The 22,257-nt window shown below is 59.2% G+C and overlaps 1 protein-coding gene across 9 annotated transcripts; it reads left to right on the top strand.

The window, feature by feature from the left end:
* Positions 1-1,715: 1,715 nt before the first annotated feature.
* LOC135183612 (uncharacterized) lies at positions 1,716-21,080 on the top strand. 9 transcript variants are annotated; one of them, XM_064158802.1, is made up of 33 exons: positions 1,716-2,545; positions 5,470-5,577; positions 6,855-7,010; positions 7,706-7,837; positions 7,953-8,144; positions 8,226-8,309; positions 8,425-8,543; positions 8,655-8,769; positions 9,042-9,128; positions 9,436-9,551; positions 9,708-9,852; positions 10,060-10,166; positions 10,274-10,355; positions 10,523-10,651; positions 10,723-10,854; positions 11,105-11,361; positions 11,522-11,645; positions 11,802-12,014; positions 12,299-12,454; positions 12,936-13,156; positions 13,462-13,639; positions 13,931-14,077; positions 14,285-14,683; positions 15,045-15,164; positions 16,244-17,692; positions 18,066-18,146; positions 18,370-18,456; positions 18,572-18,663; positions 18,890-18,975; positions 19,544-19,613; positions 19,737-19,900; positions 20,177-20,311; positions 20,533-21,080. In XM_064158802.1, the coding sequence occupies exons 1-33, from the start codon at positions 2,123-2,125 to the stop codon at positions 20,766-20,768; spliced, it is 6,342 nt and encodes a 2,113-aa protein (XP_064014872.1). In that variant the 5' UTR covers positions 1,716-2,122; the 3' UTR covers positions 20,769-21,080. The 9 variants fall into 9 exon arrangements, with proteins under 9 accessions (XP_064014872.1, XP_064014875.1, XP_064014878.1 ...); XM_064158805.1 differs by having other exon boundaries at positions 11,820-12,014; XM_064158808.1 differs by having other exon boundaries at positions 10,523-10,603.
* The last annotated feature ends 1,177 nt before the right edge of the window (positions 21,081-22,257 follow it).

A 22,257-nucleotide genomic window follows, 5' to 3' on the forward strand; every position in this document is an offset into this window, starting at 1 on the left:
AGTATAAACTCTAACAGAGCTGTAGCAAGCCTTTGGCTCCTGGTTCCTTTGCCCAGGTTCTTCTCATTCCCCATAGTGGCAGCACTCAGTAGAGTGGTGCAGCTGTGCTGAAGTCCTCTGGTGGCAGTAGACCCAAAGCCCTGGAGGCTCCTGCAGGTCTATCTCAAGTAGCTAACATCAGTGTTGGGCCATTGCAGCTCCTGAGTCTGCAGCTGAGCCCTCAAGGAGCTGTTTCTGGTTTCTGTACATGGTGTCTCTGTGATGAGGCACAGCCAGCCCACTTTCCTTGTCTATGGCTGGCTCCCCAAGAGGAATCCACAGGGCTGGGAAAGGTCACTCTGGCTGAACTAACTGCCCTTGGGTGGGATTTACTGGGCATGGGGCAGCTTGCATCAGGCAGGCTGGGAGACAGAATAGCAGCTTTCAGTCCCTTGTGTGTGTTCTTTCTCCTAAGTTCTGCTTGGCAGGAGCCAAGTGTAGGGCCCTAACAGGGTTTTTGAAGGGAACAACAAGGGGAGGAAATTAATACAGTCACCAGGACCACAACAAAACAAAGGTTAGTCACGGAAGGGCACAGACATGAGCCATGGACCTTCCTGCCTGCCCACTCATGCTGGCTAGCTTGTGTTCTGCTGGTCTGGAGAACCCTGGCCACTTGACCCCAGCAGGCTCAGCTTGGGAGCACAGTTGGAGAGAATGGGACATTGGCTACTAGCTGCTCTGGAACCCTGCATGGAGCCAGACTGCAGTTCTTCCCCATGGGAATGCCCATCTGCTCCTCAGTGTTCCATGCCTAGGGGCATCCCTTGCCCACTCTCCTTGTCAGTCTGTCTGGACTGCATTCCTGGCCCTTGTGGAAGCAGAGTGGCAATTGCTTACACTGGCAGACAATGACAAGCAAGCATATTTTGGACCTGTCTATCTGCTCAGGGGCTTCTGCAAAGCCTTGTAGTGAAGCAGGACACTGTCTTGCCAGCCCATATTTCTGTGGTGGGCATGTGTTGTTCCTCCCTCACCCCCCTTCTTTGTCCAGCCCTGCTACCCCAGCAAATGGGGTCCTGAGCTACGAAGCAGTATCACTTACAGGGAGCATGTGTTTGGCCTGGGAGGAGGGGGCATTTAAATGGGCAGCTGGGGTTTTGTTGTTGTCCCTTGCCCTAGAGCTGGTCCTGCCATTTAGGATAGTGGCAGATCCACGTGGAAGAAGCTGAGCAGCACAGGCTCCTCTGGAAGAAAGAGCTGAACAGCCTCCCGGAGCGGGAATAAATCCAAGCAAGGTAAGAATGACCAAGGAAAGAGGTGGGGAGGAGAGCGGTGCCCTTCAGTGCTTCTCCCTGCGCGCACCCCCACCCCCCGCTCCCAGAGGTATGCGGACACCTCGAGCACCACACTCGGGTCGAAAGATTCGAAGTGTGAGGAGCCCCTGGGCACCACACGATCCCCCAAAGCGCCTCAGGGCGGGGGTTCGGAGGGTTCTGACGGTGCTCCCACAGGCTCGGGGGGCAGCATGCCCGCTCCGCCGCTGCCCGCCCCGCTGCTGGCCGCCCTGCTCGCCCGTCTGCTGCCGCTGGCCCGCCAGCGCCTCCTGCCGCCGCTCCGCCGTCTGGGCCGCCGACTACGCTCCCGGGAGAGCCGCCAGGCCCTGCTCACCTGCCTGCTCTGCCTTCTCAACCTCCGCAAGAAGGTGGACGACTGAAACCGGCCGGGGAAGGGAGGGGAGAAGGGCACGGCTAGAGCACCCGGGCTCTCTGCCGCCTCCCCTGCCCGCCGCGAGAGGAGGAACACGGGCAGGGGAGGGGACGCGCCCCGGCGGGGGCGGGAGGGTCCGCCCAGGCAGCCGAAGCCGACGGCTGCCCGCGCCTCGCCGCTCCGGCCATGGGAGCCGGACTGCTGCCGCTTGCCTCGCTGCCCCCGGCCGCGGGGCCGCCCCGCTGAGCGCCCCTGCGGCAAAGGGTGGCCCCGCCGCCCGCCCGCCCTGGGGAAGGAGCCGGCGTCTCCCGGGCGGTCTCCATCACCCGCGGTCTGGTGAGGCGGGGACCCCGCGCTGCTGCTTCGCCCCACGGTACCCGAGCCGGGGCCCCTGGTTGCCTTTCTGGCCGTCGGTGGCGGCGGGAGGGCGAGGATGTCGGGCAGCACGGCGAGGAAAGTGCAGCCCTTCACCATCAGCACCAAGCTCTCGCTGCCCAAGTGTGCCGCTGACTTCTCCGGAGACGCCTGCCCTGGCATCGCCTTCGCCTCTGCTCTGGACAGCCAACGCGGCCTCCGCCGCAGCCTCAACGAGCGTATCTCCCTCTACCTGGCTCAAACCCGCGCCAACCCTGCCGCTCCCGAGGGCCAGCCCCGCAGCCCCAGCGACGATGAAGGGACCGACGAGGAGCAGCTGACCCGCAACTCTCTCGCCCGTTCCATTAAGAAGATCACGCTGTCCAACTGGCATGGGGATGCTGGCGCGGGGGACGCGGGGGGACCTGGGGACCTTGCCCGAACCGGCGATCAGAGGAACCACAACAACAATAACAGCAGGCCAGGGAAAGCTCAGTTCAAGGTAAGTGCTTCCCCTCCCTTGCACCGTGCTTTTCCCCGGTCTTCCCTGCAGTTCCCCGTTCCTGGTGAGGCAGCGTTTGGGCAGGGGACCCCTGCTGCCTTCTCCCCGCGCCCTCCAGGCAGCACTCGCTACAGCCGCTTTTCCTCCGGCCTCCCCCCACGCACTCCTCTGTACCGTCAGACTGGAGGGCAGGAGGTCTTTGAAGGTTTGCCTGGCGCTAAAATAAGCCAAAAAAGTTTTGCCCCAGAAGCCAGCTGTGACAGGCTCAGCTTTCGGGACGCCTGCAGTAATGCCGTTATGTGCGGGGAGCTGGGAACTTGCTCTCCCGTTTACCAGAGGGGAAACCGAGGCCGGGAGAAAGGAAGTGACTCATGAAGGGCCACACGGCCAGATAGAGCTGGGATAAGGCTAGGAGCAGGATCCAGGGCTCCCAGCACCCCACTCTCCACATCTGAGCGCTCAGGCACAAAAGCCTGAATCCGTCAGTGCTGGCGCTCGGGAGACCCCCTGTGTGGCTGGGATGGGGCGGAAGGCAGCTCGCAGACCTCGCTGTTCCTGGCAAGAGCAGGCAGGAACTCCTTGGGGTCTAACCTTGACCCGCAACAGCTGGTTTCCCGGCGGGATAGCCGCTAGAGAGAGATTCACTGTCTGCTGCCAAACCCTCGTCCTCATTGCCAATAAAGGCCAGGCACGGCCTCGCTGGGGCTGCCGCTTCCTCCGCGCTGGGCGGTCGGAGCCTGCGCAGCCCAAGGGGCATCGTCGGAATGAGGGTCCCCTCTTTTCTGTGAGGGTTAGGCACAGTGGTTTGGTGCGGGGCTCTTGGGAGGCTGCCAGGATTGGCCCATCCTGCCTGTCCGGCCTGGGGGGGGATGGGAGGGTGGGTGCTAGAGCTGGAAGTGGGGAGGGGTGCAGGCTGCAAGGTGGAGCTTTGGGAGGAAGAGGACGCGTAGGGCCACGTGTGTTAGGTAGGAAGGTAGCCAGAAGAGAGAAGGGGATACTGTCCCCCGGGCAGGTGACGTGAGGACTTTCTCAAGCGGGGCCACAGCCTCTGCCCCGGCTCCTGCCCTGCAGGAGTGAGGGAGTCCTTCGTGAACACAGTGCAACCCGGGAGGCTGCCCCCACTCGTCTTGCTGATGGGCAATCACTGGCACCTGCGCTTTCATGGGAACGTGGCAAGCATGTGTGCTGTGCTGGTTTTGCTTTTAGCAGGGTAAAGAAGCGTTCCCGGAGGAAGCAGCTGTACTCATTCCATGCGTGACTTTGCCCAGGGAAGCAGTTGACATGGCCCCTTACAGATCCCCGGGAAGGCAGTGCTGCTTCTCCCAGCCCTTGGGTTCTGCAAATGTTTTTTGCTGGAGTGAGGACCCAACTCCAGTCAGAGGGACTGGGGGTGGGGGCAGTCCCAGTGGAACTGCTCTGTGGGAAGGATGAAGTCATCCTTATGCCAGCAGTCCTGTTCTCATGCAGCTGATGGATCATGAGATGGAGACTTAAAATAAAGCTCCATGTCACCTGCAGGTGTGTCTCCCGTGGCTGGCCCTGGGCAGGGTCTTGTGGGCTGCAGTCAGCATGGGACACTGCTGCCTAGAGGAGAAGCTTCTTAGGGTCTTATGCCTTATAAACAGCTTACTTTTAGCTTCCCACTGTTCCCTAGAGGGGCATCCACACGTCTCAACCTCCTTCACGTGCAGTCAGGCAGGAAAATGCCTTCTGGCTCTAGCTGTGCCCGCTCAGCCTCACTCCCTGTCCCACTCTTCCTGCTCGGGATGAGATACCACGGCATGCTGTGGTGGTCTGTCCCCTGCAGCCTTCCAACAGGCTTTGCAGGCACCTGGAAGGGTGCAGCGGTGCTGCTGTTCCAGGGATTATGTTTGTCAGGTGTTTGTGGACCTCTCTGGGGACAGCAGCTCTAGTGCTGGGGCTGCAATCCACATTGGCACTCTTCTGCACTCCTGTAGAGGTGGAGTCCTACTTTGCCTAGGTTGGTTCCTTCTTGGACACTGTCCCCACTCTGAAGTGGTCTGAGTGTTGGTAGGCTGGGTCTGCCTGTGGCTGATTCACCACCCCATTTGCTATGGTCTCACAGGAGGGGGTATCAGAACAGTATATGTTGCCCACTGCTTCATGATGCCTTGTCCGTGCTTGGACAGCTGTTGACAAGGTGGCCACAGGTGGGAGTGGAAGAAGGTCCTAAAACTGGCCAGTTATATCTGACAGTCCAAGAAAGGATCCATCTGTAGAGTATGAGAATGACTGCCCTTGTGGATGATCCTGTCAATCTCATGCACCTCTCCTCCTGGGGCTCAGTTCCATTAAGGATAAGGTAACATGGATTTCATGCTGGACCTCTTCCCTGTGCCTGGCTACATCACCTGGACCACCCTTCTCCTGCTGCCATCCTTTGGGAGCCCTTCCTTGTGAGCCAGCTACCTCCTTAACTCTTGCCTTCCAGCTATACCAAGGTCAGAGATTGGCAGCTGAGGTGACTGAGGTTCTTGCTGGTGGAGTTAATATCCTCCTAGGGCCTTGTGCCTCTGATGTGCTGTTCTGGAGGAGGGCAAGGTCTCTCACCCTGAGCATCCTTAGATGACCAGAAGCCAGTGGTGATTACTGAATGAGTTTCTGCTGATTTTGGAGGGGGGAAGATAGGGGATGAGTGTGTGACCTAAAATGGAGAAAGTGCTGAGCAAAGCAAGCATAGGAGCTCTTGCCTCTTGCTCAATAAATGGCAGGAGCTGCCGATGGTGCTCAAAGGTGCCTGGCCTGGATGCATGAGGAGGGATTTACAAGAGCTTGGCCAGGCAGTGTTTGGGTACTGCCAGCAGCCTCCTCTGGCCAAGGGTGAAGCAGATGCATACTCCTCCACCCCCTTGGCTGCTGGGATGGTCAAACACTTTCAGGCTCACAGCTATGCCTTCTTCTAGGTCTTCCTCAGAAAGGATGTGGATGTGGAGAACAAGCATCAGGAGGCTGGGAGCCCCCGGGCTGGTAGTTTCTGCTCTGCGGTGGAGAGAGGTTCCCCCTCCTACATGGTATGTCCCCCTGCCCTCTCTGTTGAGGAGGCTCTGACCCAGGGGCACAGCAAGCGGCTGACAAAACAAGGGCAGCCACTGGTGGTCTGCCTGGGCATGACTGGAACCTTGTCACTTTAAATGAGAGGGGAGAAGCCAGGCATGAGAGGGCGGCAGGGTCAGCCCCCCGAGGTTCCATCACTTCTAAGGAAAGCGGATTGCAGACTCACCCTGCCCTGGCCATGGCACCAGGCTGGAGACTCCAGAGCTTCAGAAGGGCCTGAGAATCTGCACTGCTATTTAGAAAAGAGAAAAGAAAAAGAAAGAAGAGACAGGGGATTTCTGCAGTTGTTGTGGTTAGGCAGAAAGGCCTTGAGAAGCAACTGCCATGCTGTCAGCAGGGCAGCTCATGCCAGAGTGCTTAGAGAGCCTAAGCCCCATTGCTCTGCAGGCGTCTGGGAAATTGTGCCCTGGTGGGCTCAAGGGTGCCTGGGAGCCTTCAGGGCAGCTCACACCCAGCCCCTTCGGGGTGGGAGGGCTGCCCCTAGGCTATCCCCACAAGCAGTTTCTGCGTGATGAGAGCAAGCAGTGAACCCTGCACCTTCGGGTTTCCCCTGAGCATGGTCAGGCTCCTGTTTGCCACCAGTTACTATGCGGTCAGATGCCCATTCCTGGGCAGCAGGTTAGGAAGTGAGTCTCTGGATGGCTGTGCTGTCTCCTTGGCTCTGTGTTACTGCACCAGGGGCTGAACTTGGAGAGCAGCCAACTCCTTCACTGGCTGACCTTCACTGTCACCCCTAGCAGGAGCCCTGGTGCAGAGTTTTGTCAGCACGGGCCACCTGTGAGGCTGAGTCCTGGGGGAGATGCTGAGCTTTCTGCCCCTCCACCACCACTTGCTTGGAAATGGGTATCTCCAAGTGCCCTTGAAGGACTGACAGGCTGAGTTCATTGAGGACCTGCCCTGAGGTCCCCCTGTCCCCTGCAGAGACACAAAGCCTCAGGCTGTAGAGGCAGCAAGTGCCACGTCCACCTCCAAAGTGGGCACAGGGACCCGCCTAGGTGCCAGGTGCCATCCAGCCTTCCTGGAATGACCTAGGGATGAGAGACATTCTGGCAACCCGGGTCTTGTTAGAGCAGAGCTATGACTTGGCATGCTGGGAGAGAAGCCCAAATATGTCTCTGAAGGAGTGGGGTGAGGCGGGCTGACATGCTTTATTTGGGTTTGTGAAGCGCTCCTGGGAGGCGACGGGCAGGCTTCCCGGGATGGCACACTGACCCCTCACCTCTGCCTGCCCCAGCTGGCAGGACCCCTGGCTCCATCACCTCGGAAAGAGAGCCCCAAAAGCAAGGAGCCCACCGCAGCACCAAGAAGCAGTAGGCGAAGCGGCGCGGGAGCAGCCCCTTTCCTCGACCCAAGCCCTCTGGTAGCCCAGTTCAACCGGGAGATGATGCAGGTCAGGCCAGCCAGGCTGCCAACCCAAAGATCTTCATGGGGAGTGCACTGGGGGAGGCCACAAGCAGCCTTTCCTGTGAGCTCTGGGGTGGGGTGTGCGTCAGGGAGGGCTGAACTCCCGGCCCCGAGCGAAGCCATGGTTGTGGCATGAGATCATGTTTGGCTGCCTCTCCCTGGCTGTCGGCCCCAGGGAGAGGGGGTCAGCCCGCACCAGGGCCCTGCTTCCTCCCCACGTGCACATGCTCCTCCCATCTCACATCCTTCTCCTCCCAGCCCCTGGCCCTCCCCAGCGGCGTGGGAACCGGGATGGCACGGGTGACTGCTTCCATGCCATGCTGGGGAGGGTGCATGGGTGCTTACGCTGGAGAGCAGGGAGAAAAGGTGTGTCATGCAGGGACATCTCACCCAGACACCCCCAGTCTGGCCTGCCTTGGGGGGCCTTGGCTTCTCCTGCTGGGCTTGGGCAGATGCCAGAAAGAGGTGAGATGCCACTCATCTTCCTATCTCCATGACCACTGATGCCATCCTGAGCCCCTTTGCTGGCCCGTTGGCACTTGGAGCAGCAGAGCTGTCAGTCAGAAAGGTCTCCTCTGGTCCGTTCTGCAGCTTTGGAGGGGCTTGGGCTTGGGTCTCTGAAGCTGTGCCTCTGGGGCTCTGGCAAAGGTGCCTGGCCATGTGGATCTTCCCCCGCTGCAGGCAGAGGGCTGGGTGCGAGGCAAGCTGTGGGACCTGAAGGACGGCTGCAGCCTGCAGGACTGGGAGGAGGTGGGTCAGACCCTGCAGCGGGACATGAAGGACTTCGAGAACACGCTGATAAAGCTCAACCAGGTAAGGCTGGTTGGCATCGTGGCTCTCATTCCCTGCAGCACCCACCTCCCCGGGCTCTCCACAGTGGAGGGTCTCTGGGAGCCCCTGACTCTGAGTGGAACCCTTGGCCCCACAGATGGGTGAGCAGCTGATGTGGCAGGCAAGCCCCAGTGCCGAGGCGGTGCAGAGGCAGCTGCTGGCGTTGCGGGACCAGTGGCAGCTCCTGAAGCAGACAGCTGCCAACCAGAGCAAAGCTCTAGGGGGTCTGCGGAGCCTGCAGGACTTCAACAAGAAGGCTGAACAGCTGGAGGCATGGATCAGACACCAGGTATGGAATGCTGGGAGCATGGTCTGGAGAGTGGGACAGGCTGGCTGTCCTCCCACCTTCTCATGCCTTCTTTTGGCCCAGGAGAAGAAGCCCTCTCTAGCAGCCCTTCTGCAGGAGAGCCTGGACAAGATCCAGCTTACTCGCCGCATCCTTGACTTGAAGCAGGTGAGAGGTTGCTGGAAGCTGCTATTGTGCCACAGACCCCAAACCCCATGGGACCTGTGGCTTGGAGCAGGTTCCTGAGGTGTGATGCTGATGTCTATCTCTCTGCTTGGGCCAGGAGGAGCAGCAGTTCCAGAGTCTGCACAAGGAGCTGAACAGCTTGGCCCAGAAGCTGGAGAAGCAAGGCAAAAGCGAGGGCCGAAGCATTGCAGCCCGGCGCAAGCACCTCAACAAAACGTGAGTGGAGGGTGCATGGGCTGGGAACAGGACACTAAACCTCCCACCTGCTTCCCCTTGGCCCAGCTCTGCACAGGCTGCCCTTCCACCTCTCCATTTCCACACACACAGGTGGTTGCGGCTGCAGGGCACCCTAAAGGAGCACCATGAGGCTCTGCAGCTGGCCCTGGAGGTGACTGCTTTTCTCCAGCAAGCAGATACCCTACTCAGGGCCATCAATGCCAAGGTACCAGCACTGAAGCCAGGGTCAGCCTGTTGTGGGGCAGTTGCATGGCCAGAGCAAAACCAGACAGGCAGCACCTCGTTCTCACCCACTGTGTGGGGGCTGCTGTGGTCCTAGCACCCTGAGCACAGGCCTTGGGGAGGGAGCTAGGGAATAAAGCCTGATGTAAGGAGGGGAGCCGAGGCAACAAGTGCAGCTTTGAAGTGTCCCTTTCTGCCCGAAGGGAGAGTGGGGCCCTGTCCTCCTCTGTTGCTGACTGCAGTTTCTTCTTACAGCAGAGGAGTGTCTGTGATGTAGAGAAGCCAGGAGAGGGTGAGCCGTGCCAGGATCGGGATGTCAGAGACATAGCCAGCCAGGTGATGGTAAGTGCAAGGCTCTGTCTTGTCCTCTGAGCCCAACTGAATGAGGATGTGTAGCTTCTCGGGTCAGCACTGGCACTAGCAGGGCTAGGGGCTCATTGAGCACCCCACAGCCATATGTGCTGTCCAAGCCTGTGTGATGAACTGGAGCAACCTCCCTGGGTGCAGCAGGGGATCGAGCTTGTCATCTGCTGCCTCTCATGCCCTGCAGGGGTGACGGTGGGTTGCCATCACACACTCAGACCATGTCCGCAGTGACTCATTCCTTGTCAGCCCTGTCATTGCTCCCTGGCTGCTCTCTCTCCTCCAGATGCTGGATGTGACTGTGTCCCAGCTCCTCAGCCTGCAGCCCAGCCTGGCAGCCCAAGTCACTTCCAAGCACAGAGATGTTAAGGAGAGTTGGGTGCAGCTCCAGCAGGTGCTGAGGTAGGGCACGGCCCATCATGAGCCCAGCTAGAGCTGGAGGCTTGGAGAAAGACCTGGATTAGCATCTGTCAGGCTCTCTGAGGCACTAACTCTACTTAAGGTCACTCTTTTCCCCATCCTCTACTCCCCTGTGCCTCCCTTGTTCTTCTGTCCCAGGTCAGAGAAGGTCCCACCACTGGTGAGCAGTTCTCCAGCAGGCAAAGCTGCGGTTCTGAGTGCGGAGCCAGGAGGAGACAATAGTGGTTGTGGGGCTGTGGGGAAGGAATCAAAAGATAAACGGACAAGAGACCTCAGGAACACAGTAAGTACTGCCTTTCTCTGGGCATCTCTGGTGCCTCTGCCTCAAGAAGATGGGGAAGCTTGTGAGAAAGGGGTCTGGTAGCTGGGCAGAGCCCAAGCTGTGCATGTCTCACCCCACTGGTTATGGGAGGTGATAAGTGCCAGGCCTGAGGCAAAGCAATGCACAATTTGAGCTGGCAAAGGAGGAATGGAAACCTTCCTGCCATAGGTCTTGAAGAATGTGCCAGAGAAGATGGTGGAGCACAGGACAGAGGAGAAGAGCAACCTTGGCTCCACAGCATCAGGGCAGCCCCCTCGTAGTGACCACAGCAGAAGGTACTGACTTGTGGAGATGGCTGTAGGGAGTGGGATGGATTCAGAGGGCAAGGAGGATCTTCTGTGTAAGGGGGACATGGCAGTCCTGACTGTCCCCCTCTCCGCAGGCAAAAGAGAGAAACAGAAACTGAAAGGAGGATGCAGCAGACAGAGGCCCAGGTGCAGGACGTCTGTCAGGCAGTGAACACAGTAATGTCTCCACAAGAGCCCCCTTGGCTCCCAGCCTGGCCAGGGGAGCCATCGTCGGGAGGACTCCTTCCCTGACCTGCTCTTGCTGCTCGTGGGCATGCATGCTTGTGCACTCGTGCCCATCTGTGATCTGGGTGCTAATGCATCATCTCCTCCCTGCTCCTCAGCAGACTGTGTTCCTGCACAAGGAGAGCATGGGTCCCAGAGTACCTCCGTGCCCACTGACGGACGGGGAGAGCCTGGAGGCGGTACGTTCACAGCGGGATCCCAGCTCCAGTGCCAGGGCTGTGCTCTTGGTGAGCCCCCTTGGGAAGGAGCGGGGATACAGCAGGTAAGGCCTGTCCTAACAGCCCATCCTGCCTCCTAGGAGCGACCAATGCCAGGACAGGGCCCAGGGAACCCACAGGTGGAGGCCATGCTGCAGGAGCTGGGGGAGCTGTGGGAAGACCTGCAGAGGAAGCACCAGGAGAATGGTGCCGTGCTGCAGGAAATTGATAAGGTACATGGAGGCAGGACTGGTGGGATGGGCACAGAGGCATGCCCCACTTGTGGCTGCTTGCTGAGAATTAGGCCAGCGAGGCTGGTGGCCGTGGCGACCAGAGCTGCAGCTTTAGCAGCCGCATCTCTGCCTGGCCTCGTGCTACTGGTGGCCCAGCTACCCGCAGAGATGTGGCTGCATGGCTTCTTCCTGCCGTGAGTGGCTCAGAGCCAGGCCGATGGGCTCCATGCTCTCCCCACGTTCTCCACAGGCACTGAGGCTGGTGGGGGAGCTGGATAAAGCTGAGCGGTGGCTGCAAGCCGTGGCTGAGTCGCTGTCAGAGCCAGCCACCATGAGGAGCCCAGTGGAGCTGCGTAGAGACCTGGAAGAGACAGACCAGCTGGAGAAGCAGCTCTTGCTGTGCGGCCTCAGACTCCGGGCACTGCGGGAGGAGGTGGTGGGTGAGCCACCCGCTGAGCCAGAGGGAGCAAGGAAGATGCAGAGGAAGGTGGAGATGGTGGAGGATAAGTGAGTCCGAAAGGAAGGTTCCCCCTTTTGTCCCTGGGGTGGGTGCGGAAGAGGATGCTCATCCCAAGGATGCACTCAAAGAGGTGCAGGGAGAAGGATGCTTGCCCCAGGGAGGTGCAGAGCTTGTGTCAGCACCCATGACAGGCTCGTGTCCCCACAGGTTGGCACACGTGCAGACAGCCCTGCAGCGCCGAGCAGCAGACCTGCGTGACTCCCTGGTGCTGTCTGAGTTCCTGCAGGACCTGCAAGAGGAGGAAGCACGGAGCCAGCAGGGACCTGCAGCGGTGAGCAGAGGGATCTGGCATCTCTCATCGGTCTCAGGACTGTCCAGCACTTGAGATCAGCCCAAGGGTTGGTCTGTGACTGGCTGGAGGACCCCATACGTTCCCCTTTCTTGCCCAGCTGCCTAGGCAGTTGCTTCCCATCTCGTTCATGCCCAGTGTTTCTATTGGCTTCAGCCAAGGAGTGGCCGTCGCAGCTTCCAGGGGTCTTTTCCCCCACTTTCAGCCGAGGCTGGACAGCTGCCAAGCAGCAAGGACATAAGCCACCCCTTGGGAGAACTGCAGGAGGCTGTGGAGATGCTAAACGATGCAGCAAAGGAACGAGAGCGAGTCATGGAGGTGGCAGCAGAGGCAGAAAACCTGGAGCACCTGGTAGGGGATGTAGAGGAGAATCTGGGGATGCATTTGGGCAATCCAGCTAGAGCTGGACGTGTTGGCTAGTTGGGATGGGGCCCGCACTTTGCCTGGTGCCAGCGGCACATGAGGGCATTGGGATATGTGGAGATCGCTTTGTGTGAGGCTGCTGTCCTGCTCTGTCCTGTGGCCATTGCTCCCTGCCCTGCCCTTCTGTAGGTGCATCTGAAGCCACATGGTGAGTGGTGGCACAGGGGGGCCCATGCTAGGGTTTATCTCTCTTCCTCATCTTGCTCATCCAGGTAGCAAAGGTGTCCCCACTCCTGGAGGCTCTTCGCTGCAGAGCTGAGACACTGATTCATGACACTGCCCAAGCAGAGAGAGGCTTCACTGCAGTGAAGAGTGAAAAGGACCTCCAGGAGCTGCAGGGCTTGCTGAATCAGCAGCAGGAGATGGAGGTGAGACCTGAGGAGTGCAGTGCTTGGCCATGTCGGTGGTGAGGAGGTGTCCCAGCTGGCTAGGGCTGTCCTGGGCAGACACCGGGTCCTGGATGCCCAGGCATCATAAGCCTTGGCATTCTGCAGGAGGCTGGGCTGGAATTTTCCAGTGGAGCTGAGCCCTGTCCTGCTCTGCTCCACTCTGCCAGCACAGGCCAGGCCACGGGAGCAAGCTTGCATCATCTCACGTGTGCCAGCTCCCAGCTGCCAGCACCTCACTTCATCTTCCTACCAGTGGGGAGGTGACTCATATGAGCAGAGCAGGGAAACAAGGCAGCCCTCCACTCTGCCAGCCCTCCCTGCTTCCCACAGCCCCTGTGCCCACATACTTCCCTCCATCCTGCATGCTCCTCTCCATCCCTGTATCCTAGAATGCAGGAGCCCAGCCTTGGTGCAGAGGAGCTGGATGATTCCTGAACCTTTTCTGCATTGTGATCTTTAGCGTATGGTGTCAGAAACCCTGCAGGGGCAGCTGAAGGAACTGGAGAGGGGAGATGCCCACTTGCAAGAGCTCTGCCCCGCTCAGCTGTGCCCTATCAGCCAGGAGGTGCAGGACACACTGCGGGCCTGGGCAGAGCTGCAGGAGCTGCTGCAGGAGACCCAGGCCCGAGTGCAGCAGGCCAGCCAGCTACGGCACTTCTTCAAGGATTACTTAGCCATGATGTAAGTGGCCATGAGCCTTTGTGGTGGATGGGAGGGAGCTGGTAAGAGCACAGCATTGTCAGAGCGTGGCTGCTGGCCAGTACATGGGAAGCACTGGAGCTGCAGGCAGGCAAGACCACGGGGAGCCTGGAACAAAGGGCTGTCTGCTGTAGTGCGCCCCACAGCATCTTGCCAGACTTGCTGCTGCCCCAGTAGCTGCTTCCAGCCATCTCTAAGCATGAGAATGGCTTCTCTTGGGCCTGCAGGGCTGAGGAGGGGCTGAATCACTCCTAAGCCCTCTCAGCCCACCTTTCACATGCCCACAGCTCCTGGACGGAGGATACACGGGCTCAGATCTTCTCCGAAAGCCCAAGCAGTCACGGCCTCACAGAGACTCCACATGAAGAGCTGGAGAGGAGGATTGAAGGGAAACTCAAGGAGTTTGAGATGTTGGCAGCATCGGGACAGCAGCTGGTGTCTGAGGAGCACTACCTGAGTGCAACAGTAAGGACAGGGGAAATGGAATCAGGGAAACTCTCAGCACCCCACCAGAATCCTCTAGGGAGAGTCACTAGAGAGGAGCAAAGGGCAGATGCAGAGCAGTAGCCCAGCCATGCCTGCCCTGAGCTGCTCAGGGCAGGAAGGGGTTTCACCCAGCAATAGATGCTGAATCCTGTCAGTCAGTCGACTGTGTCCCACTCCAAACAGCCTCCTACAATAGAGAGGTGCCCTGATAGGACCAGTTTTCCTGGGCCAGGAGTCCTTTCAAATGCCCAGCATCTCTCCTCTCCTCAGATAAAGGAGCGCTTGGAAGAGCTGCAGAACATGTTGGGCTGGGTGCTGGTGCGTTGGCGAGCACAGAGGTACCAGCGTGACCCAGGAAGCAAGCAGGATGACAGAAGGAACACAGAGAGCCCCTTGGGTGCATCCCTCAGCAGGCAAGTAAGTACCCAGCCACGTTAAGACTGTTGAGGAGCAGCACCAGTCTCGCGGCAGAGGCACCAGGTGGAGTGGGTTGTGCAGAAGTAGGGGAGGAATGTGTACCACTACCTTGGGGTGCTCTGGCAGGGCAAAGGGAAGATGATTCTGAGAAAGCATCTGGCTCTGGCAGCCTTTTCTCCACCTTGCCTTTCTTGCCTTGCTCCTCAGGAGCAGCATACCCCACGTGCTCAGCCGCAGCTGGAGAGTGTCCACAGTCCAGTGGAGTTCACAGCCTGCTCCCTCCTCAAGCCCATGCAAAGACCAGAGTCACAGCTGCCAGTGAGAACGGCTATTTTCCCACCAGCGTCACCCCTCTCAGACAGCCCAGCGGGGGTGAAGCATAGCTGGAGGGAGCCCAGGAGCTCAACACCTCACAGTGTGGAACCACCCAAGGAGGGTATCATCTGGCATCCTGCTGAGACCTCCAGGCTGCTGCTGGCCCCACGGAGCCCCAGTGGGCTGGAAGGGACAGTCAACTTCATCCTTAGCATTGGCAAGAAGGGGGAGAAGAAAAAGGTGCAGCCAGTGGCCAGCAGTGGGTGGCCAGGAGAGGATACACTGCAGACGGTACGTGGGGCATGATAAGTGCCTTGAGCAGAACCATGGGGGAGCACCTAGTGCCTGTCCCAGGGCCAGCCACTGCTGTGCAGCCAAGGCAGCTTCCCAGAGCTGTGCCTCCATGCAGACCAGCAGGCTTTGAGGAGTGTGGGGCAGCCCTCATACTGAGACCTTCCCCAGGCCATTTCCAAGCAATCTGATGGGGCTGTGTCAATCTCAGGAGAGAGACGTTTGTCTGTGCCAGTGCCAAGCGATGCCCAAGGACGGAGGACAAGCTTGTACCATCCCTTTTGCCTGTGCTCTCCTGCTTTGGCTTCTTGCTCACTTTGCCTTCAACTTTCTCTGTCTCTCTCTCTCTCGCCCTGCTCAGCTCCCCTCCACTAAACTCTCAGGCTGTAAAACATTTTGGAAGCGTTGCCAGGGCCTTTTAGGAACCACTTGGGGTAGTTTAAAGCGAAAGAGAAAGCCACCTCACCAGCCACTGGAAGAGGTAATGTCCTCAGTGGAGGCTGCATGCCGGGCAGAGCGGCTGCATGGCGTGAACCCGCCTGCTACCAACCCTCCTGGGTGTGCCACTGTGCCCTACTGATGGTAGTTCCTTGGGAGAGGGAAAACCCTCCCAGTGCTGTGGTCTCCAGAGTGTGGGTGATGGGGCATGTGAGGAGGGAGCTCAAGACAGGGCTGGCTGCAGTTTAGCCCCTCAAGTAAGTGGTTTTGGTGCCCATGGGAGGCATGGTGAGCTGGTGCCCATTTCTGGTAGACAGCTGCAGTTCCTTGTGCAGCCAACTGAAGGGTCCAAGGGGGTTTGTGAGAGTGCATGTTTCAGGGGAGGGCTCACTCTGGGTTGCATGGTTCATAACCCTGAGGCTGAGAGCCCAGGATTTTGTTGGGGCTTGCATTTGTTGCCTGAGAGCCTGCACAGAGGGCTGTGTATGAGAATACCTGAGGGCAGCAGTGGCTGGGCATCAAGGATGGGTAGCCCAGGGCAGACAAGAGGGGCCTGAAGAGGCTCAAGGACATCAAGGCAGGGTGAGGGTCTAACAGAGCTTGGTTAAGTCCTCCTCAGAGGTAGAGTGGGACATGGCTGCAGGGAAAGCTCCTTGATTTCATCCTTGCAGCTGCAGCAGAGGGGCTGTGACTGAACTGGAGAAAGTGCTGGAAGGGACTGCGCTCAGACCCTGCCCTCGCATTTTCTTGCTGTGCTGCCTTGGAGAGGTGCAAGGCTGGCAGGGATGGGCAGTAGTGACTGCTGTGTCAGGAGCCACCCTCAAGCGGTGTCTCCAAGGGGAGAGCTGTGTGGCACAGGCAGGGGGAGCACCTAGGCGACTCGACCGTGAGCAGTGGTTTCCTTGCCTGTCTGCCTCTTCCCTGCCTGCACTGAGGTGGGAGCAGCTCCTGGCGGGGGTGAGGTGAAATCATGCTGCTTCCAGCTCTGCATGTGCATCAGTGTTTTTGACTGCAGCCCAGCCCTGGCTCCCTGGAGGCCCTGGCATAGCATGGAGGGTGTTTGCTGCGGGGTGGCAGAGGCTCTGGCCGCGGGAGTCACGTTTCTCTCCCCTGTGTCCCCAGGCAGAGGCAGAGACTGGGAAAAGCTGCGGTGCAAAGCGGCCTCCTGCTGTTGTCCGCCAAGCCCCAGCATCCAGCAGCGGGACACCAGCTGCCTCCCACACACTGCCCAAGCCTGGCGCCGGCTCCCTCTTCAACAGCCTTCAGCGGCGGGAGCGAGCGAGGGCTGAGCAGGCCCAGCTGCTGACGCTGCAGGGCATCATGGGCGCCAGCTCCGCGCAGCCCACGCTGGAGGAGCACCGCGGTCCCAGCAACACGTGGCCGCAGAAGTGCGGCCGGAGGAGAGAGGGGCCGGCTGCTGCTGCTCCTCTGCCTGGGGAGCTGCTGCTCTACATCAGGAACCCGCTGGTGCGGGACATCGATGCTGAGTGTGGGGCAGCCCCCCAGGGTCCCCATGTCCCTGGCCCAAAAACTACCTGTCCCCACCTTTCTCTGGGCTCTGTGCTCAGCCTGGAGCTGCCCCGGGACATAGTGGTCCTGGGGTGTCACCAAGAGGCCACGGCCCAGTGGCAGGAGGTGGAGGGGCAGGAGTGGAAGCAGGGCAGGGAAGTGAAGCCATGGGAGCCCACAGGTGAGCATGGAGCCAGATGGCAGGAGGAGGTAGATGTGGATGGGCACAGCTCCCCACAGCCTGATGAGAGGCTGGGAAAGTCCTCCAAGAGCGGGCAAGGGACATGGTTTGAGGAGGTGAGTTTCAACCCCAGCTACAGCCAGCAAAGGGCACACTGCACTGAGGAGGAGCACCCCAGATGTGCCAGTGGAAACCTCCTGGACTTCAGGCCAAGACAGCTGTCCTGTGTCAGTGTGCCACACGAGCAGGAAGGGCATAAGCTGTTTGCCCATCTGGGCCGGGATGGCAGGGCCAGGCATCATGAAGCCACTCAGATAGAGCTTGGTCCATCCCCTGCTGGCATCCCAGGCAGGGCAGAAGCCATTCTCGGCACTGCCTGCACACAGCAGTCAAATGGCAGCAGCCAGCCTGGAGGGTCCTCAGTGTCCCCTGACACTCCCACTCAGGTCTCTGTTTTTGAGTGGGCACTGGAGTCCCCAGAGCCTCCCAGCCCTGAGTCAAGCACCCAGAGTGTTTGCCATCCTGCCCACCGGCAGTTTGAGGAAGAGGAGGAGGAGCTGCAGGCCATCTGGGATGGAGCAGTGGAGCAACAGATACCCAGGCCGCCAGCAGGCAGCCCCAGTGCCACCACCAGCAGGCCCCTCATTCTCTCCTCAGCCAACAACATGCTAGTAGCCCAGTTCAGTCTTCCCAGCACCACCCAGCTCCTCCGCAGCCCACTGGGAGACAAGAGCCCTCGTGTGGGGCACGGTGGTAGTGGCAGCCCCAGCAGGCAAGTCGTGTCCCCATGCGTGGAGGAGCTGGTGTCCACAGTCCCCTTGGATGGCCCTGGCTCCTCGGATCAACGGAGGCATGGGGAAGAGGAAAGAGAGCACAACAAGGTGAGAGCCAGGGGCTGGGGGACATCCTTGGGGTCAGGCAGGGGTTTGGGGGACATGCTAGGCAGCAGCTGGCTTCCTTGCTCCAGCAGAGATGAGCTGTGTCTGGGGACTTACTGACTCCAGTGGCCCTCTTGCTCCAGCTGGCAGGGTGATGCAGAGTGAGGTACTGCATTTGGGAGATCCTGCAGCGTGCACTCCCCTGCCAGCCCTCAGCCTCAGCAAGGCAGCACTTCACCCCAAAAGCCTGAAAACAGCCCAGCCCCTGTTCTCCTGTTCCACTTTGGCATCATTTGCTGGGAACAGATCACATGGGCCCTGTGTGTCTCAGGGCTGAGCCCCCAGCACTGCTTCACTCCCCTCTGTCCTCTTGCAGGTCCCTCCTGGTAAAGCAGAGTTTCAGATGATGGAGGGGTCACTGGAAAGGAAGCACGTCTTGCAGGCAGGAGGGAGGAAGGTACATGTGTGTCTGTGCGAGTCCTTTGGGGCTGAGGTGCTGGAACGTGGCAAGGGGCATCCAGATTTTGGGGCAGCAGTGAAGCCTCCCTTCACTGCCGACACTAGCACAGCAGTGCTGATAGCCGTGCTGGGTGGGTAGAGCTGAGGGACATCCTGAGTGACAGGCCTGTCTTCTTCCAAACCTGTTGGCATCACAGCTATCCCCTGCTTCTGTCTAACAGGCCAGCTGCAGGGCCTGGGGCCTCTTTCATGCTGTGCTGATGCGACAGACACTGTGCTTCTACCAGGACCGCAGGGACAGCCTCAAGGTGCAGCGGAGGAGAGTGGGTGACACGAGGGACTGGCAGCAGGGGCACCCTTGCCTCAGCAGCCAGGGAAGACAAAGCCTGCTGGCCTCACTGTTACTTTTTCCCTGTGGCACAGAGCTCCGTGGTGGCCCTTCCCCTGAACCTCTCTGGGGCGGTCTGCACCCCAGATGCTGAATACACCAAGAAGACCAACTGCTTCAGGCTTCAGTAAGTCATGCCAACCTAGGGCAGCCAGGATCTCAGAGCCACAGCCCTCCCTAATCTGCCCCTGCTGGGTCAGACACGTCAGTACCCCCGGCCAGAGCTAGCTGGGTTGAGTGCTCAGATGAGGATTTCTTCCTTTTCTCACCTGCATCCCTTCATCCCCAAGCTGGTCAGGGCTGTGGTGTCTGCACCTCATGTCCGTCTCACTGCTGACTTCTTATCCCCACAGGCTGCGAGATGGCTCTGAGTACCTCTTGAGAGCTCCTTCCCAGACCCTCATGAATGAATGGGTCTTCAAGCTGCAGCAAAACTCAGGTGAGCAGCCCTTGCTGGCAGATGGCTCTATACAGTCACCGTGGGTGTACAGCCCCTGCCAAGCCCTCTGGTACTTGGGAGGGGGGGGGTCAAGAGAGAAGTGGCACAGCGTTGTCTGGTAGAGACATCCTCCTAACCTGCTTTGGAACCACGGTTCTCTGCCAGGCAGGATCGGGAGGCTTTGTTTTCACACCACATACACAATTATCAGAAATAGCACGACTGACGTCAGTGGAGCTTCAGCAGCAAAAAGCCAGTGTCAGGAAAACTGTAATTCTGCCTTGGTCTTCCCTCCTCTGCTGTGTGGGGTCTGGAAACTGCTTGCCTGCCCTCTAGGCAGGAAGACTTGTAATGCTGCTTTGCCTTCTTGCTCTTCTGCCCATACTCAGAGGTGTGTAGCCTTCACCATGAAATCTTAGGCTGGTTCTCATGACCAAGAGCAGGCGCTACAGCAGAAGATCAGGGGAGCTAGTCATGAAGGACAGGCATCCAGAACTGGGGCTGGCTCTATGGTATGTACAGTCCTGTGTGCTATCAGCACCCAGCAGGATGTTTGCTGTGCCCCTAGGATTCCCAGAAGTGGATTACTTCCAGGCAGCAGCAGCACAGTGTGTTGAGGGCGCTGGTGGTGCTGGAGGGTGAGTAGCTAGGAGCCCGCTAGCCGGGTCTTGGTTACAGCTGCTTCCCATGCTTGCTGGTGTGTGTCGTTCCAGCAGGCTATTGGCTGGACAGTCTGGTTTGCTAAATCTGCTGCTTTCCAGTTTCAGCAAGGTCCCTAGCCCCAGGAGCTCCCACCTCCAAGGACAACATCAGGTCACAACCACCAAGAGCCAAGAGGTCGTAGTGCTACCTCGCTCAAACACCCACCTGCAGCGGTCTCTGGGCAGCCAGGATGGCACAGAAGATGGGGCTGTGGCAGCAGCAGGTGAATGTCCTGCTTGTCTGGGCTCCTCCTGTGCTCCGACTCTTCTCCCCAGCCCAGAGAGGTGCAAGAGACCTGACTGGGGGAAGCTGAAAGCTGTCAGTTCTGAACTAGGTGGTGTCTGGGCCAGAAGTCCTGGAACAGGCGTAGGGTCTGGGGGAAGGCATAGTTACCTCTTTTCACTTACTCGGGTAACCACACATGTCCCTGTCCCCTTTGGGGCTGATACGGGGTTGTGCTTTGGTGGCCTCCTTGTGATATGTCTCCATTCTGCTTCAGAGGATGCTCATGGGGCTGGGCACAGGAAGCAGCAGTGGTCACCCAGGGGTTCTCCTGGGCTGTGGGACAGCAGCTGCCCGGAAGATGACTATGGGCTGGTGGCTAACAAGAGGAGGTCCTACTCCTTCACCTCAGGTATGGCTCTGGTTTCACTGTCACTGCCAGGAGGTGGCACCCCTGCTCCTGTCCCTGCAGAAACCTGAGGGCAGGTGCGATGCTACTCCAGCATCCATTCACCGACTCCCACATCCCTGCACCTTCAGCTGCTGCCTCCACTTGGGTAGGGGTCGGGGTGGGGGGGCGGTTGGCAGCACCTTCTGGCACCCTGCCCCCCTGCTGACTGCTCCCTCTTGCAGCCACCTACCGGAAGATTACCCCAGTGGCTGTGCCCAAGGAGCCAGTGGAGGCCGGGAGCAGCTACTCAGTCACACTGTATATTGGGGAGCAAACACCAGTCATGCCCCGGGCACGCTGCCACTCCTTCGTGGCCCAGCCAGGGAGCCCACGAGATGTGCCAGGGGAGAAGACCCCTGCACCTCCTCGCCCCAAGAACAAATCTGTCTTCAAGAAGTTCTTTGGGAAAAAGGAGTGAGCCACATCTGAAGGGGAGAAATGCCCCATCCTTCTCTTTACCCTTCTCTTGGGTGCCATCCTGGCATGATCTGCACTCCCAGCACCAGCTCACTGCTCACCACCTCCCCAGGGGAGACAGGCAGTGGCAAGTGGCTCCACTCCAGCCTGCCCCAGGGCTGCACAACACCCCAGCCTCAGCCTGGTGCTGAGCCCCACTCCTGCCCACCCGCCAAGTGCTCTCCCAGGGTGCCACTGGCTCCCCCGGCATCCTGCCAACACACAGCACAAGCAGGGGTGGGGGGGGTTGTTTTTATTAAAAAAACAGAACAGATGCTTAGTCCGAGAGCTTCTTCCTCCAGTTGCACTCATCAGTGACGGAGGAGAGGGGCTCTCTGCAAAGTGACCAGATGTAGGGGACCACTGCAGAAGGCTTCAGTCCTGCTTGAAGAGAAGCCTGAGCCATCTGGTTCCTCTGTGCCTACACCCAGACCAGCTAATCCCAGGAGGCAGCTGAGCCCCTTTTCCCTGACATTTGAGCTCAGCAGGGAAGCTGCTGCCTAAAGGGCAAATCCTCCTGCCTGTGAAGCCCTGCCTGGCCTCCTCAGCCGTTCTCTCTCACAGACCTAGGTCACTGGCAGGTGCTTTGTGCCATGGAGAGGGTCACAGGAGTGGTTGGACCCTCAGGGCTTTCCGCATCCCAGGCATTTCGCATAGCTTCAGCCAGTGTACACCGGGCAGGTGCCTGCCTTCACTGCGAAGGGGAAAAAGAAGCTGCCTTGAACATGCACCAGCCCTGGAGGGGGAAAGGGAAGTTTCTGGGCCCATGGGCAGCAGAGCCTCTCCTCAGCAGACTGCAAGGCTTGGCCACACACACCCCTCGCCTTCTCATGCACACTGTGGATCTTAAAATAGAAGTTCTGGCTGCAGCCCAGCTCTGCAGCAGGGACTGGGAGAGGAGAAATGCTCCCACCACCCTGTCTCCCCACCCCGCACAGTCTCTGGAGCTGGGGACAAGCAGTGAGGTGGAGGTGGGCACAACAGTAGCACCAGCAGAGGAGCATTCTCAGTGCTTCCACTGAGAGGAAATGCCGGCGAGGGGTGCTGCCGAGCAGGCAGGGAATATGCCTTCTGTGTTCCCCCTGCGCCTTCCCACCCTTCATTTGGCTCCATTGCTCTTGGCTTCAGCACTTGTTTTCCTCCAGCAGCAAAAGCTCAGCTGCCTGCACTGCCTTAATGGGAAGAGACGAGAGGGATGGCAGTACTTGCAGGGGAGATGCCCTGGGAGGGGGCCACCTCCAGCTGGACTGGGGTGGAGGCCGAGACACTCATAGCAGCAGAGCAGCTGGTGGGCAGGCGCCAGTTCATTTCTGAGCAGCTGAGGGGCCCACTGGAGGGGGCAGAGGAGGCAGGGCACCCTGCTGAGGGCTCTTCTGCCAACCCATCCTGGGTGGGGGCTTAGCAAGCATCTCGCTATGGCCAAAGTCCAGTACAGCAGTGTGATGTGATGT

Source organism: Pogoniulus pusillus, chromosome 18, assembly GCF_015220805.1.
Source record: "Pogoniulus pusillus isolate bPogPus1 chromosome 18, bPogPus1.pri, whole genome shotgun sequence".
Classification (NCBI taxonomy): domain Eukaryota; kingdom Metazoa; phylum Chordata; class Aves; order Piciformes; family Lybiidae; genus Pogoniulus; species Pogoniulus pusillus.

What these genes read in the sequence shown, in the direction of transcription:
- LOC135183612 (XM_064158802.1), top strand. Translation starts at nt 2,123, where the DNA reads ATGTCGGGCAGCACGGCGAGGAAAGTGCAGCCCTTCACCATCAGCACC. An exon ending in CAGCTCCAGCAGGTGCTGAG is followed by an intron (nt 9,552 to 9,707) that starts GTAGGGCACGGC and finishes CTTCTGTCCCAG; the next exon opens with GTCAGAGAAGGTCCCACCAC. An exon ending in ATCAGCAGCAGGAGATGGAG is followed by an intron (nt 12,455 to 12,935) that starts GTGAGACCTGAG and finishes TGTGATCTTTAG; the next exon opens with CGTATGGTGTCAGAAACCCT.